This window comes from Plectropomus leopardus, chromosome 1 (assembly GCF_008729295.1).
Source record: "Plectropomus leopardus isolate mb chromosome 1, YSFRI_Pleo_2.0, whole genome shotgun sequence".
In the NCBI taxonomy this organism is placed as follows: Eukaryota; Metazoa; Chordata; class Actinopteri; order Perciformes; family Serranidae; genus Plectropomus; species Plectropomus leopardus.
This window is the reverse complement of record NC_056463.1, coordinates 18,990,943-19,008,354: the sequence shown is the minus strand read 5'-3', so window position 1 is coordinate 19,008,354 and position 17,412 is coordinate 18,990,943. Positions and strand designations below refer to the sequence as shown.

The window sequence follows — 17,412 nt, the reverse complement described above, 5'->3', positions numbered from 1 at the left end:
GAATACTAGACTAACCAATTCTCATTCAACACACAGCAGATCACATCTGGGTGCTCTTAATGTGTGCTAAAGGGGCCTGCATCCTCCTTAATCAGTTCACTTAAGTGACGACAACACACAGCATAATGCTTTATTGGCTGTTAGCTTGGTGTGTGGTTTTGAGATGCTTCTATTATCCACCTTTTTCTCCCTCAAGTGTCATTTAAACAAAGAAATGTATGATCCACTTTGTACTTTTTTTCTTGTTTTTTTTATTTTACATTTTCTCTTTTTTTTAATGGAGGTGTCTAGTCACATACAGGTCTTAGCAAGAAAGAAAGTTCGAGAAATCCAAGCTGCCATTAAGGTACGTCTGGCTTTGCCCAGTTGCAGGGGGCTTTTCATTGCCATGGTTACAGGCTCTTCCTTTGTTTTCCTCCCCTCCCCTACCCCGCAGGTGTCTAGTCACATTCAGGTTCTTGCCAGAAGGAAATCTCGTGAGTTTCATTCCAAGCTAAAGGTATGCGCTTTTCTGCTTTTGGGCTTGTTGGTTGCTGTGAGTCTTAACTTCCTGTTTCCCGTGGTGACAGAGTGAATGCCTGGTGCTCTGATTTCCCCTAACCCAAATCTTGTGCTGACTGTCGTCTGTTCACATTTTCTAACGCTCCTCCACCTTCTCAGTCCATCTCTTGTCCTTCACTCAGACATGCTGTCACTGTCCTGTCGACACAGTTTCATCTGCATTTATTCACTTCTCTTTACAGGCCTTTGTTCATCATATCTTTGACTTAGTTTGAAAACACTGAAGACATTTTGTTTAAGTAAAAATATAAAATATATTAATATCAAGCACTCTAAAGCAAATTGTGCAGGTAGTCTATATGTTTGTTTTTAATTTTATAGGAGTCTGACTGATACAGGATTTTTGAGGCTGAAAAAAGAATCTGATGACTATACAATAGTAACATATAACATACAAAAAATGTTGGTCCGCATCCCTTAATTTTCTTTTTGAAAGAATGGTAGCCCAGATACAGTTTGTACCTTTCACAGTTAAGCAAGACAAAAGGCCTTCGCACACTAAGTACGTAACACCTCATGGTTTGTCAATCACATTTCCAAAACTTCACCTGTAGTTAAAGTTTTTGGATCAGGTTCAGTTTTCCGCATTTTGTCTCTCATCCGTCTGTGCTTGTGTGCCTGCCTGACATACAGCCAGCAGCTGTTAAAGATCAATTGCATTACGGAAACTGGTGTTCTTATTTGAATGTTAGATTACAGTTTCTGTGCATTATGATTTTTATGGGATGGATTAAAAAAATGCATAACAGAAATATGGACTTGGTGTTTAAAGACCTTACAAGTATTAGGCTGTACAAGAGCACAGTCACAACTGAGATTACAGGACACCATGAGGTGATAATGTTGAAGACATGCGACCATGATATAGTTTGTTGATAGCCTAACATTAGCTTCTTGCTCAATCTGACAATTTTATTCCCACCTCAAAAATGATAAAAGTGATGTTCATTTATAAAGACTATCTGGCTGAAGAAAAGATGTAAATGTCAAACGCTTGTTTACTGCAGAGTTTATGTCCTGCAGTAATCCACAATCCGAAGGAATAATCCCATTGGTTTTTTGTTGAAGGAACAGAGTCCACACTCTAGACTATGCTCCCGTAAATATTTAATTAAATTACCACAAAGGTGACATTTCGTTTTTTTTTTTTTTTCTGGATGTGAAGTATAACAAGAGTTATGTTAACTTCTTGGTTGACCAACAAACAAACATCATCCCTGCAGCAATCTATTCATCTTGATAGGGACATAAATGTTTGGAACAAATTAAATGACAATCTTTCAGATAGTTTTGGAAACATTTCACTCAAAACCACAAATTTGAACCTCAAGGTGGTGCTAGAAGAAAAGTCTCACACTGAGGAGCCATCCTCTGGGGACCTTGAACATTTATACAAAGTTTTATTTCAGTCCTTCTAAAGTTTGTGGAAATATTTCAGTCTTGACCCCTGTGGTGGACAGAATGTCAGACAAGGCGATTCTTAGAAAATCCTAAAAATAAAGTTAAAAAACACTTTGTCAGTACTCTGGTAGTAAAAACTTTCTAATCATGATGCTGTTTCGAAATAAGTGTTTCTGTACTGCAATTTCTTCTTATTAATTATCAGCTGACGTATACCAGCCAATATATTGGCCTGGCTTATTTACTGGTCAGGCTCACATTTTTACTTTCTGCACATTTGTAATAATTTAGTAAAATCCTAAATGTTGGAAGCATGCTGGCACTGGCTGTTGGTGGGCGGCTGAGAGCTGAAGGTCCGAGGAAATCGGTCTGATGGCTGACTCTTTCTTAAATGCTCTCTCTGCCTTCTCGTTCCTCCTTCAATCTATTGATAACTCCAGACTCTCACAATGCCTTGGCTGTCAGTCGCTTTCCTTCCTTCCTCCCAGTTCAGATGTCGTCATTTCAGAACATTCTTGTCACTTATTTCTGCAGTGGTGAATTCTGTTAAAATCCCTGGAAAAAGCTTTTCACAATGGCAGATTAAAATGGGAGAAATGCACTGTGAAAGAAGTCATCTTGAATAATATTGACCTGTAATTTAAGGTATTTTATGTAGTAATTCTTGTATATCAAAGCCCACCCATGTGCCATTTTCTCTTTCTTGGGAAGGCAGCTATATATTTTGACTTTCACACTTTGCCACACTCCCAGTATTCAACCCGAATTAATGACCCCTCATTAATCTGTGTGTGTGTGTGTGTGTGTGTGTGTGTGTGTGTGTGTGTGTGTGTGTGTGTGTGTGTGTGTGTGTTTAGAGACAGAGTCAGACTGCAGCTAGCCACACGAATGCCTGGTCTTTCAAGGGCACAGGCGACTGTGTGAAGAAAAACAGACAGCTTTTGTATGAATCCCTGTCTTTTCTCATTTAAAGCAAATTAGAGTTCAGGGGCAAAAAGAAATACAAGTGTGCCCTTCATTTCAGGGGGCATCAATGAAAACCTGCTGTTTCTGGTCTCGTCTGAAATTACAGTCATTACGTTACTGTTCTGTTGTTTTGTCTCGAGTGATGACTACTGATCAGATTGTGAAAATTATAGAGAGCAAGACATTCGCCACAGGGACCAAGGATTATTTGTAAATACAAATTTCATAATCCTTTGTTATTAAGTGTTCATTACACATTTGTGTTGTTCTGTGTGAGGAAGGCTGGACGATCTCAAATTAAAGTAGAGTGGGGTTTTTTTACTGATGTTTTTCATGCAGACTTTAACAGTTTAAAAATGCTGAATTACTCACAACAAATGAATTTACAATAAAACCCTGTTTGTTTGCATTTAGGTTACAAGTATGGTAAGTGTTTATTTTCTGTTTGCAACGCTGTTCCTGCTTTTATTAGGGCCTGCCTCGTCCCTCACCTGCTAGTTTTGCATTTGTGCTCCTGCCATAGTGACACAGTAGCTGCTGCCCAGTGTTTTCCCTGTTTATTGGTGTCTTTTTGTGTCATCATACTATCATCATACTGTAGCTTGACTTCCCTCCACCAGCATCTGTTGCCAGCATGCTTACCTTTAGCTTCTGCCACCAGTGAGTCTGCATGGGTTTGCTAGTCTGTATTGGTTGCTTCAGTGTGCACTCTGCTGCAGTATTCATGCCGAATTTTGCCAATTCAGTGTGATTTTTAATGACTTTGTGAATGCACATTAACAAAGTATTATGTGCAAAACTGCATACAATGTGCAATGCACTTCTGGAGGCTTTTGTGGATCTATGAATTACTATTCAAGAAAGGTTTCTGTATGTACCTTCCAGGAAATCCTCGTTATTAATCATATCAGTGGCCGCTAAATAAACTCAAGACCCCAACCTGTTCCTCACAACCGCACTCTAAGGGCGTCGTGGATGTATAAAGGAAACTGGATACGATATTCATGGCAGGGCCCATCATATTTAGAAAGTTGTTACTATCTGCAATGTATATTTCATTTGTACCAGTGGCTCCATGATACTAACAAGCTTGCCATTTGCAAATTACTTTGTTAGCTTATGTTATTAAGCAACCAACCGCAGATTCATGCAGCATAGCTCAACAGCTAGCTGGCTAACCCTAGCTTAAGTTATGTTAGTCCAGTGGCCACCCCTGCCTTACATCATGCTTAGCTAATAGAAAGTGCTTTGTACTGCTACATAATTTATTGTTAGCTAAATCAAACCGTTTGTCAAAATACACAGGCGAGCACCATGGATCACATTAACCAGTGGCTAACTGACGGTCCATATCTGGGCTGCAAATGTAAATAACAAACACTGCATTTGTAGACTCAATGTTATGTAGCTTGTTTGTTGACATTAGCGGTCTCAATTTATTAGTTAATGTCAACCAACGATGCACCATAGAGTGTATATAAAGATGGACATTGAGTCCTCACTTCCTCTTACTGTTCAAAAACGAAATCAGAATATCCCAGATACGGCTACTGCCATCTTATGCTGGTGACGTCATATGGAGCCATTGATTGCGAGCACAGTGATTGCCACACATAGCTGATGTCAAACTCCCTTTTGTAGCATCAAATAACTAATTAAAACTAAACTTATCAGAAAAATGAACCATATTGAACATATATCAGCTTTATAACAACAACCTAAAATTACAGAAACCATCTTTGGGAAAAAAACTATTTGACGTTTACATTTTAGTTTTTAGTTTGGCCCATGTCCCATCTGCTAACATAGAGCGGGCAGGTTTATGACCTATACTGCCGCCAGCCACCAGGGGGCTATCAGGATGTTTTGGCTTCACATTTTGAGAGCTGTCATGTTGTTAGTCTTTACATACAGTCTATGTGTTGCACTCTGTTAGTGCTTTAGTAGAGCTGAAGAGAGGCAAGGGACTTTGAAGCGACCATAAATGTCAAATCCTTTGAATTTTTGCCAAAAAAATCATCCTGAATCTTTTACATAGAATATATCCACAGGCTGTTACAGGCAGCCAAGAAAGTTGCAATAGTCTCACATTTGAAGTTGTGTTACAATCTGTGCACCCAGTGTTCAAAGATTAGAGGGAAAAAAAACAAAGTGGAGCTGTGAAAGTCTCCTAAAGTGGGGTTGGTGTCCTTCAGTTTTACTTGAGAAATTCTTTACAATGTTCAGATGAGTTTTGACATGCAGACAAATGCAGTCTTGGTAGAATTGCTCCTGAAAGAGTATTTTAAAACATGCAAACTTTTGTTTAAGTGCATACCACTGCTATTGCATTGTATATTGGAATTCAGTAGTCATTGGCACATTCCTGTAACAAAAAAGCCTACACTTAAATAGTGATGCACTTGCATCTTATTTTAACCCGCCTGCTGTTTACTGTTGTGAGAGAGGTCGGTGGTGCTTTTAGTGTGTTGTTTGTTGCTACCTCTGCAACATGCCCCACCTCCCCCTTCTGTGTGAGTGCTAAGCCTTTTGTGACTGCTGTTAAAGGACCAAGCCGTGAAGGACAAAGCCCTCCAGAGCATGGCCTCCATGTCCTCGGCTCAGATCGTCTCTGCCACAGCTATTCACAACAAGCTGGGCCTGCCAGGCATCCCGCGCCCAGCCTTCCCTGGAGCAGGGGTAAGAGCCTTGTCGGCACCCTGCTATTGATCCATCCTGTCCAGCTTCACCCAGGGCAGCCATGGGGCCAACCACACAGACACCCAGGCCAAATCACATTACACACCACAGCTTTGCACAACTGCCCCTATCAGATAAGCACATGATCAAAAGGAGTGGTAGTAAAGATAACTACATCCACTGAACATGGAGCACGGATCCATTCTGATCTTGTTGCTTACAGCTGCTTACAATTGTATGCTCTTTGTTGTTTGTTCTTTGCTGCCTATTAATACATGTAATTCTCCAGTTATGGCAGGGCATGATATCAGCTGGTCAGCCAGGATCTTCACAGGAGTAAGTATAGACAACTTAAATTCACAGAAAAACTCTCTTTAAGCAACAAATTTAACATTGTGAGTGATTGTATTTTTTCCCCTAATGATTCTCTCGTCTTTTTTTTTCTAGTATTAAGCCTTTTACCCAGCAAGCATATCCCATCCAGCCTGTTACAACAGCCATTTCAAGTAAGAAATTACCTGACTAAAAATATATCAAGGAAAAATGACCCAAACAGTTACTGAATTTCAAAAAGTGGAAATGCAACTTCACATCTCAGCCCTTTGTTTATTGTACAAAGTTCCAATAACGTGCACCACATAGTAAAATATGCAAGCCATTTACCGTATTCAAGCTCCTTCCATCTCCACATGTGCATTTCAAAAATGCCCGAGCTGTTAAATTTGTTCCTTTCATCTTACTGTGGCAACTGTCAGATTTTCTCGTTGTAAAACAAATGTGTTGATAGGTTAAAGTGCTTGGGAGACAGCAACAACAAAGAAGGCAGGTTTTGATACTTTGAACACACCTACATTTCTCTCCACATGACCTTATCTACAGTGTAGCTCCAGGAGGGAGAACGACAGTAAATGTTGTGATTTGAAGATCTGGTTTGATATTAAAATTTACTGATCAAAATTGCAGTCGCTGAAATTTCTTAAAGTTTTGTTTGCAGCCAAGGTTTAGCTTTTAATTGTTAGATTTTAAGTAATTAATGTTGCTCAAGTTTTCAACCAAATCGATGAAACTGCAGATACATCTGTCATGCGCCATATTTAGCCTCATTCAGTTATGTCTTTTTTGTCTTTAAAATTGCACCTCATTAAATTATATAAAAAACTACTTCTGATTTGAAAGATGTGTCCACAGACCACTGATTTTTTCTTCATCATGGGTTTTTTGTGATTTAGGATTGATTGTAAATCATCCATAGGTGCTCCTGTGTCAAAGTAAAAAAAAAAAATCTGTTTTAAATCAGAAACCAAACAGACTTTTTTACACCATGTGACTATTTTTTTTCAGTATTACACCAATGTACAACCTCTTGCCTAGAAATATTTTTGTGTCAGATTGAGATTCCAACCAGTTGTGTATTTTATTCTTAGATATTTTAATAAAAAAAAAAAAAAGATGCACAAGTTGAGAAATCAAATCTGTGAATACAAAGTTTCTTGAATGAAGCTCAAATATTCTCCCCACATATCAGCTGAAGATGGATAAAGCTGTAGTTTTACATGTAGTTATTAATGTTACATTTTGGTTGTGCAGTTTGAAAATTGATTGTTTTAAATTTATATTTGAAGTAAAGAGGACTGTAGCCACATAAAGAAGCAGGACAACTTCAGCTACATCTTGAACATGACTTAAAGGTTCTTTACGATATATAAAAAAAGAACATATTCTTGCGGTACAATAAAATAACCTACAGACAGGAGTAAATCTTTTATTATTGTTACTGCAGGTTACGAGCCCACAGCAGCTCCGGCTCCCACGGCACCAGCATGGCAGGGCCGCTCCATCGGAACATCCAAACTCCGACTGGTGGAGTTCTCTGCCTTCCTAGAGCAACAAAGAGACCCAGACTCAGTAAGTGGAGCGTTAATACTAAAGCATGAAATATCGCTATCTCATGGTGTTCATTCCCACCTCTTATCATCCAGTCCTTTCCTCTATGAATACACTGGGACATTTTCCCAGGCAGAGAGTCAGCTGAGAGGAGGCCAAAACAAGCTGAGAGGGGAGAAGCCTGGCCTGTGGGGACACACAGCATGAAAACCTGCAGAAATAATGAAGGGCTGTATATTAATCAGCTCCTTAAAAGGCATGCCAAAACTATATTTACACTGCAGACTTGAGCTCAGCAAGACGATCAACGACCCACTGAGAGTGATTGACAAATCAGCAGCTTCAGATCTCACATTTCTTGTTTGCTTTAACAATTTTTAAAAAATGTTTGCCCACATTTTCTTGTGCTCTTTATTTTGGCATATATACCGCATTACAACAGCCATTAATCTTACATTTGTCTTAATGCTTTAAATTGTTGCATTTGCCTCAAAGGCGACACGCTGTAGAGGCTGCTCTGTGAGCTTTTTAAACTGAAGTGCAGCGCCACATGACATGGTTTCATACACTCACAACAAGGGCAACAGACCTCTGATAATCAAATGTTAGTCTTTGATTCGCTTCTCTTTGTGTTTTTTTGCTATTCATCAATGGTTTGAGGTTTAACAGACCACAATTTTTATCCACTTTGTAAAACCATCCAAATATTCTCAGTTGAAAAGCTGAAGGAATAGAGCAAATTCATTTGTTTGTTTTTTTAAAATAAACCACTCACCTTTCATTTTGTATTGTCAATTTAGGCTCATCCTAGTTGCCTTTGATGCAGAAATATTGCATTTCATGTGAATGAAGACAGAATTATGCTCATCTACCATTAGCTTTAGAGAAAATAAATTATTTTACCATGCCTTGTTCCAATTGGCAGCCAAAATCTTTTTTATTTTTTTTTATTTTGCATATCCAGATTGTATCCAGGTTGATTTAAGAAAGTCTGGACAGTAAAAAAAAAAAAAAAAAAAACCCAACATGAAATGCGATTTTTGCAAATCAGATTCAGATGATCCAATTCGTATTTCTACATATGCGTCTCAGTTTGGGCGCTCATATGGGATTCCAAAGTGTCTTTTGTGTATTGCTGCTGTACTGCTGAAGCAGAGTTTTTCAGCTGAGCTGCAAGCGCAAGCCTGTCACACCACCAATCATTTAACAGTAATGTCAAGAAAAATCTGATGTAGTGGACACTATATAAGTAAACTGGGCTTGACAATGTCCTATGTTGCATGAAAAACATATTATGTCCAGAAGCGAATGCTAACCTTTGTGCTGCTCCAACGAGAGCTCTGGTGCAATCATGTCCCTTTCATAAGCTTTGTAATCTGGCCTTGAACTGTGGTGTCACTCAGTGCATTCAGAGCAAGACAGCTGGTGTCAGATTTATCATAATGGATTTTTTTATTGCTTTAAATTAGTTAACAATACAATGAAACAAATAAACAGTTTAGTTTTATGTTAAACAGATAAATGGGTTCTTAGCCTCCATTTCTCATGCGTCCTGATCTGAAAGCTACATCTCCAGCCTAGCTACGTAGTGATTGACCATATCAGCCATGGAGATAGGTTGGTGATGTCTGGACACCCTAAATCCAATCTGATCACTCGCAAACAACAGTGCAGACTGTCTTAAAGATCTGATTTGAGAAACAAGTCGGATTTGCCTGCAGCCCAATGGTTTACCTAATAACACATATCTATCTGGCCAAGATGGATCTACTAGATTTGTGGTTTCATGGTTTTCTGTAATAAAGACACAACTTAGAAGCTAACAGAATTTGGGTGAGGCAGTCGGGCATTCCCACCTTGGTTTAATACAAACGGGGGATCAGTGTGTTTTTGGCTTTTGTGGAGCAAAATGATATTTTATAATTTGTACATCATAAAACCATGCAGACATCCGAATACAAAGCAATGATGCATAGGGTTATCATCACAAGGGTGCATTGTTACCAATCTAATTTTGGCTGCCACTTTTGTTTGTTTTGGTAGTTATTTATCAGAACTGGCTTATTTTCTTTCTGTAAGCCTTTCTGTGTTGATGACTCACTGGATATTAATATGATACTCTCATGGATTATTTTTGTTAAAACCTGAAATAGAGCACCTAACTATATGTATAAGTATACAAGTATGTTTATAATACTATTTTTTCTCCTCTTTTAGTACAACAAGCACCTATTTGTACATATCGGACAGACAAATCATTCCTACAGTGACGCCCTGCTGGAGTCAGTGGACATTCGCCAGATTTATGACAAATTCCCAGAGAAGAAAGGAGGGCTGAAGGAGCTGTATGGAAAAGGTCCCCAGAATTCCTTCTTCCTTATAAAATTCTGGGTGAGTGTTATTTACCAGCAACATTGATATGATTAATGAGTATCTTATAAAAATTGCAGTTGGGTTACATTGTATGCGCATCAGTATTAATATCACTGTGAAATGTTTGATGGCAGAATCAGTGACAGTGTGCTCAGGTTCGTCTTCAGTGATTGGATGTAATCAGTCTACACAGAGAAGATTGCTCTCTTAATGTTTGCAGAATGCACTCTGCTATATTTGGACTTGCATAGCAGGAGAGCTTTTGATCAAAGCACTCGCTAATTCAGTTTAATATCTCCAAACAATGGAGTGACCTGGTTGCACTCCTAATGGCTGTTTAAACATTGCATGTATTTCCTCCCTGATGCAAAATGCTAACTAGCGGCAGCCAACAAAGTGGGCCGTATGCACTTGGACCAAGTCCCCTCAAATTCCTTTTGAAGTGACCGACCAATCTAAATTTCAAATGAAACACAGAATCTGCACAATAATGAATGTATAACTGCTTTGCTTAATGAAGGAGGAGAATGTTGTAGGAGGATGTCTCCTCTTTTTGAATCCATAATGAACAGGATATTCAGGGCATAGAAAGGCTGCCCTCCGGGAGCAGACCAGTTCAACCTTGTAAATCAGTCTTTTAACGTAACTTCATTTAATCCTCTTTAGAATCTCTTTCCAATATGGACACATTTACATGCTTATTCAGAAGTGGCAGAGATCTTCTAATTTGATATTCGTTGTACATGTTTAATCTCGACAGCTCTTGATTAGACAGTGACAAAGAAAGTCTTCTGTAGAGTCTGATTAACATTTTTAGGCCCATTCCAAATGTACACAAGTATTTTTTAAAACAGCATTTTATACCTAACCCTACCCTAAAAAAACTGAAAAAAACAAAACAAAACTGTGTTTTCCCCGTCTACACATCAGTACTGAATACTGAGTTTCTGAAATTCTCCCCCTTCGACGGACTTTTGGTCAGTGCTCTAAATTGCAGTTTGTGTGTTGATGAAAGGCGACAGCAGATAGCAAAAGCTACATTTCTAAACATACCCGTGTACATGGGGATGAGGCCTAAAATATATTTAAACCAAATTCTGACTCACTCTGAAAAGTACAGATATCTCAATTTCATTCTACAAACTAGTACTATACTGTATACTAAACTTTATGCTTGTTGTGTTTTTCCAGCTTTATTCCAGAATTCAGGAGTTGAAATGTAACTATTCAGTTAGTTGTCTCATCACTTATTCTCCTGTCTGTATACAGGTGTACAAAGCTTACTTCACTTATATGAAATAGCAAGAATATTTAGCAGTTGCCTTTTCCAATACAAGTATTTTATTTCACCAATTAAATGCACTATTTGTGTCTTGTTACTGTGGTTGTGTGTATTCTCTGGCTCTCAGGCCGACTTGAACTGCAACATCCAAGATGATACTGGATCTTTCTACGGAGTCACGAGTCAGTACGAGAGCTCGGAGAACATGACCATTACGTGTTCAACAAAGGTCTGCTCCTTTGGCAAGCAGGTGGTCGAGAAAGTTGAGGTATGAACTCAAATCTTTTTTTTTTTTTTTTTTTTAATCTTGTAGTTAGAATAGTGCTTAAAAGCTGTGAATTTTAATCCAAATCCACTATATCCATGTATTTTAGGTTACATACTGCTTCAGTTGTTCTTTTTTTTCTCTTTATCCTCAGACTGAATATGCACGGTTTGAGAACGGACGCTTTGTGTACCGTATAAGCCGGTCTCCGATGTGTGAATACATGATCAACTTCATACACAAACTAAAACATCTGCCAGAGAAATATATGATGAACAGCGTGCTGGAGAACTTCACAATCTTATTGGTAATCACCACATTAACCTGAGTGGGAGAGCTCCCTCTCCGGACTCTCATTCTCCTTCTTCTCTTTGCCGTAAGGGTGTGTTGGTGGCTCCAGATGGCTTCATAAAAAACAGGGGTGGGGGAGTTGAGACCGGGCCTTGAGATGAGATCCTCTCACTGGTCTTACATTGCTCTCATTCCACAGGGGATGAAACTCAGTGTGAGGAGCCTCATTATCTGCAGGGGAAAAGGGAGGATAAGAGGGGGCAGGAACCCTGTTATTAGCCATCACATGGGGTCTTAAAGTGTCATTCAGCGCCACTGAGGGAGCAAAAAATAAATAAAAAGATAGGCTTTACATGGGGATGTACATGCAAAATAGCAGCTAGGGCCTTTTTATTTATAAACTGAATTTGCTTTTTTTGTTGCGTTATGTTTTATGTAAGATGTTAAATTTGAAAAAAGGAGGATTGAACCATTGAATTAAACAAATGTTGATTTGATTTTCATGATTATGCAATGATCACAGTGATAACAGTATCAAAGCAAAGGATTTTTACCCACTAACTTAAAATATACTAAGCTCTTGTGGCTGAATTGGCACCATTCTCACATTTATTTTTAGTTTTTATTTATTCTCATTTAAATGCGAGGCTGTGTATGCCATTTTATCATAAAGAGAAATTATGATGTGCTTACTCATTTAATTACAAGTATATCACTGCTGGATTTTAGGTTTTATATGTGCTTAACAAGTGATGTCCTAAACAGCAAACTAAATCAATCAGTTTACTTTCCTAAAATATTACTTCACCTGCCAAATGATGATTTATATATCAATTACTCATCGTGTGTTTGTGAAGAAAGCTGTTTGCTCGGATGCCTCCACAGTGAACCCAAATCCAAACATGGAGAAAATTCTTGATTATTTGTAATGGGGGACCCCGTTAAACAACAGCAAAACCATATCAAAACTTTTCACAAACTCTCACACAACTTGGGCAGTATAGTCCAAGCCTCTTGTAACCGGTCATATGCTCAGTACATCCCTAGCATATATAGTTGTTGTTGCTGTCCTAATGTGTTTTGAAACACATTAGGACAGTCTAATTCATGACCGAGTAGCACGGTCCCAGACAAGGTCAGGGCACATGACTAGTAAGCCAAAGTGTTTTAAATCATAATATCTCAGCAAAAAAACAGGTTTGGGAAATACTGAGCGTAGGACTCCATAAATGAGTCTTGAATGAAACTGCACAAGTTGTGTGAGAGTTTGTAAACAGATGTTTTGATAGAGTTTTGCTGTTGATGAAGAATGTTTGCTTTTTTAAAATTCTCAGTTCACTACAGAGGCGTGTGAGAAATACTACATGAATTCAAGGTAACACGTGGTAAGTAATTCATATACAAATGGTAATTTTGCAGGTGAAGTATTCTTTCAAACTTTAAGCTACAGTTGGTGACTTTTTTGAAAAATAACTTTTTGTCATTTTTGCTGAAACTATCACTAAATGCTGAAAGAAGTACAAAAGACTTTGTAAAAAAAAAAAAAAAAAATTAACATTCCTTCTCCTTTATCTACTGCTTCTTGTGGCATTCACTAGAATCAGACTGTGGCACACAAAAACAACCAATCAGAGCCGAGGAATTTCTAACGCAGCTGTCGGTCAATAATAAACACCGAAGGAATTCTAGCTGAAAGAAATTTTAGCTGGTTGCAACCCGCAGTTTACAGCAAGACGCTCCCGAAATGCCTCTAAATCTAACACACTTTACTGTCAACGTTTTGAGGAAAAAGCACCTAAATGAACTTTGTGGATACTGTAAAATAGCTTGTTATATTGAAATAGGACTCGTAGCTTTTGATTCTGAATGTGTTTTTGAAAATATGGCCTCTTCTTTGCTACTACTTCAATACTCGACAGTAAAAAAGTCTCTGTTCTGTTGCAGGTGGTGACGAACAGGGACACCCAGGAGACGCTGTTATGTATGGCGTGTGTGTTTGAGGTTTCAAACAGTGAGCACGGCGCCCAGCATCATATCTACAGACTGGTAAAGGAATGAGAGGCTCTGAGCTTCTCCTCTTCCCTAATTCTCCCTCTCTTTTCATGGACTTACCAACCTCAAGACAAGTGGCAGTGCCTCTACCTGAAAGTCACACCTACAATGCTTTTTGGTCATGGTATCAGGTGAAGTCAGTTGTTAAAAATTTGTTTTAATATAAAGTGTTCGTTATTTGACTGCAGCTGTGAATTGCGGTACAGTTGTTTTATGTTTAAATATGGGAATTCTCGTTTTAAAGTATGTTGAGTCGGTCTCTGTTGGGTATAAATGTGGCCGTTTTTTAGGAATTTAATAGATTCATTTGGTAAATGGAAATATGCGTGTCGTCTTCTTCTGCTTTGTCATGTAGACTAAGAAAAAAAAGGATGCTGGCCTTTTGTTGCAGTGGCCTGACGTGGTATGTGTAATATGTTTGAGTATGTTTCGTGTGTCTGTAGTTCATAAGCGTACATTACTGTAGATATACAGACATGCACCCACAGCCAATAGATTTTCCAAAGAAACTAAACTAACACAACACTACATAGACAGTTGGACGGTGGTTGTGTATATTACAAAATTACTGCTATTTCTTTAAAGAAAACTTTCAGTAGTATATTTATTATCCCTGTTGAAGCACTCCGAGTCTTAGACACTAACAACAGAATGAATGCACTGTGAAAAACAAACATTTTGCCTACATCTGCTCCATAAATGTAGGATGTCTTACCATCTGCTAAACATTTCTGTGCTGCAAACATGTCTTTTCTCAACTGATAGGAGAAGTTTTAGGTTTAAAAGTACTGCGAAAATGACTCAAACCGGACTCCCGTCTTGTCCAAAAGCACTTTGTTCCCCTTCCTGGACTTGCCTTAGTGATGCTACTTTTTTTTCTGTTAGATCTGTGGTTTTAGAACAACACTTTAAATAATCTCAACACTATAAATCGTGTAGACAGCAGGCCTTGTTCAGTGTGCTGTGGCTTTGCCCCCCTGAAAGACTCTCAGAATATCGTTCCCCTCTGGGAGAAAACTCCAAACCAGAGTGTCGCTGCCTTCACACTACGTTCACATGTTTCTGTGGCCTACGCCGATCCCGAGCCTTAAACATGATATAGCTGTGAGAACTCCAAAAGATGCCACTTAAACTGTGATCTCTACGCGGGAAGACTCTATATGTTTGCGTTATTGTGTGAGAAACACACAATACTATCTGCCAAAGTGTAGATGTACAGTGCCTTAGAATACACTCTAACATTACCCTTTGCTTTGTTTTAAGTCTAAAATTGGTTTTGTGGATCAAACAGGCAAAAATAACTCACCGCTATATTACTTGGTGCATTGTCACATCTGAGAAATTATGTTTAGTATAATTGGTACACTCCTATAAATACAGTTTTTGTTATTGTTGTGAAGAGGCAGTGCACTTATGTTAAATTAAGTTCGCAAATTTAAGCTCAGAAACTGTTACCAACAGGCTTATTTTTCGCTGTAATGTGTTCCTAAAATATCATCCTTTTTTCTCAGAGTGTACTATAAACACAGACTGACTGCCTTTCCTGTCGTAAAAGACCAAAAATACAGAGATACAGTCAATCTTTTTTCCTTCATGGTAGCAAGGAAGTGCCTTTGGTTTTAAATTTTTCAGCTTCAAAAAGATCAAATTAAAAATTAAATGTTGCTAGACCAAAAAACGAGACATAGGCTAAGTGAAACCAATCACCACATTGCCTTTTTTTAAAGGATTGTAATGACAGCAGGAGAAAAACTGGTTACAGGTTAAATAAATGAATGATATATTAATTTTTATCACATTGTAAATTGATTTCACAAATGATGTATCTGGAGAATTTCTTTGCTTGAGGTCAAAGACTAAGAGACCTGCTGATAACGTACAGCCTCTGACTGCACGCAGGATGTCAGTTCGTATGAACGCCGCAGCTGTCTGCTTTGTGCACACTTGCAGGTTCAAGTGTTTTTTTTTTTTAAAACGTAATGTTTTTGGAAACATGGTTTTCTCTTTCCTGCGACCAAACACTCGCGTGATGTGAAAACCACAGTAAACAACACAACATTACCTTTGATGATGCAGACATAGCTGTGATGTCAACGAGGGACCGACACGAGCTTTTATAATTTATCTTTCAGGACGAAAAGTGAAAGTTTATTTAATAGTAATTCTAAGCCACAAATAGAAACAGCTGTTTTAATGTGGTAGAATCTAAAACTCTGTTTGAGGTGCCGTTTCAGAAACTAATTTTTTACAACTGCTCGAGTGGACGAGGCCGTCGAGGTTAATACTTTTCACCGTGAGGACCATAGCTACTCAAACATTTACTGTTTCTTACAAAAAAATATAATTATCTAAAGTATTTTAATGGAAGAAGCTCTAAATAATTGCAGACAATGTCTCTGGTGGATGCAGATAAAGTTCAATCATTCAGTATTTTGCCACAGTCCTGTGGACGCTGTGGAGTTTTAATAGGCTTTTTTTATGTTTACCCTGTGTATCTGTTCACATTTATTGATTACTTAGTGACAAGTTTTCTTATTGTACTTGTATACAGTTGTACTTGGTTTTGTGATGACATTGTCTGTATATTGCAAGCCCAATAAGATGGTAATGATGTTGCTGCTGCACTGCTGGTACATTTTGACATGTCATTTCAAATCTATAACAGCAGGACTGATGCCTTCGATGGCACGAATGTCTGGTGGACCATTTGAAGAGAAAATGGACACATTAAAAAAAAGAGTTGAGGAATCATGCTACAAACATATCAGCAGTTTAGCTCTTGTTATTTGTAATTCTGTCAAAAGAGTAGGTACTGGTACCTGTTTGTTTTATGACTTTTTTTTTCAGATGGTGGCTTTAAAGTGATTTTTCACACAGCTCACATTTAGTTGTCATACACACATTTGGGTTTTGTGTGCAGACTTTTTTTGTAAAAAGGTGCTTTGTACAAAATTATATATCTTAGCTTTTCTTGGTACAAATGTGTGATATCTTTTCGTATCCATGACAGCAAAGTGTTGGAGCAAAGGAGAGAAAAGAAGCTCTGCTATGTTTCTGTGTTTCTGCATATGGTCTTGTCTTTGCTCCGTAACATTATGATGCCTTCTTGATAATAGTAGATATTTTGTAGCTTTCTAGATACTTTGTATGTATGCAATATTGAAGTTAAATAAATCTAAAAATATATTGCCCTCTTCTGCTTTCACCTTAAGTTTAACATTTATTATAATTATGGCACTTTAGAAATCAGTTATCAGAATGCCATACAACATAATTCTGTGGGGCATAATTTAACACTTTAACTGCAGCTCAACAGATCAACAGTAGATGGAGCCTGGCACTTACTTTACATTAAACTGTGGTCCTGTATCATGCAAAAGCATATTTAATGCACAGCACTGTAGTAACACACACCATCACCAGAGGGAGAAAGTGTTCAATTCTAAGCAAAATTAAATATAATAGCAAAATATGTGTGTGTGTGTGTGTGTGTGTGTGTGTGTGTGTGTGTGTGCATAGAGAAAAATGTCAGAAAAAAATACATCATTTAAAAATGTCAGAAAAAATTCAGAAAATAGTATTCACTGAAAATATCACAGTGAAGTATGTCGGAATCAATTAAAAAAAACATCTCATGGAAAAATTGATTAAACATGTC

General features: G+C 38.0%; 1 protein-coding gene across 8 annotated transcripts in view; it reads left to right on the top strand.

The window, feature by feature from the left end:
- tead1b (TEA domain family member 1b) overlaps window positions 1–16,940 on the top strand; it is a 66,345-nt gene extending 49,405 nt beyond the window's left edge. For 2 of the 8 annotated variants that reach the window (XM_042487533.1, XM_042487759.1), the window contains 10 exons: window positions 284–499; window positions 3,343–3,354; window positions 5,476–5,607; window positions 5,897–5,943; window positions 6,055–6,113; window positions 7,388–7,512; window positions 9,709–9,882; window positions 11,274–11,414; window positions 11,566–11,718; window positions 13,647–16,940. In XM_042487533.1, the coding sequence (XP_042343467.1) occupies window positions 284–499; window positions 3,343–3,354; window positions 5,476–5,607; window positions 5,897–5,943; window positions 6,055–6,113; window positions 7,388–7,512; window positions 9,709–9,882; window positions 11,274–11,414; window positions 11,566–11,718; window positions 13,647–13,760 (1,173 nt within the window). In that variant the 3' untranslated portion in view covers window positions 13,761–16,940. The remainder of the gene's footprint in view (window positions 1–283; window positions 500–3,342; window positions 3,355–5,475; window positions 5,608–5,896; window positions 5,944–6,054; window positions 6,114–7,387; window positions 7,513–9,708; window positions 9,883–11,273; window positions 11,415–11,565; window positions 11,719–13,646) is intronic. The other 6 variants (XM_042487684.1, XM_042487837.1, XM_042487918.1 and 3 more) reach the window with 6 other exon arrangements.
- The last annotated feature ends 472 nt before the right edge of the window (window positions 16,941–17,412 follow it).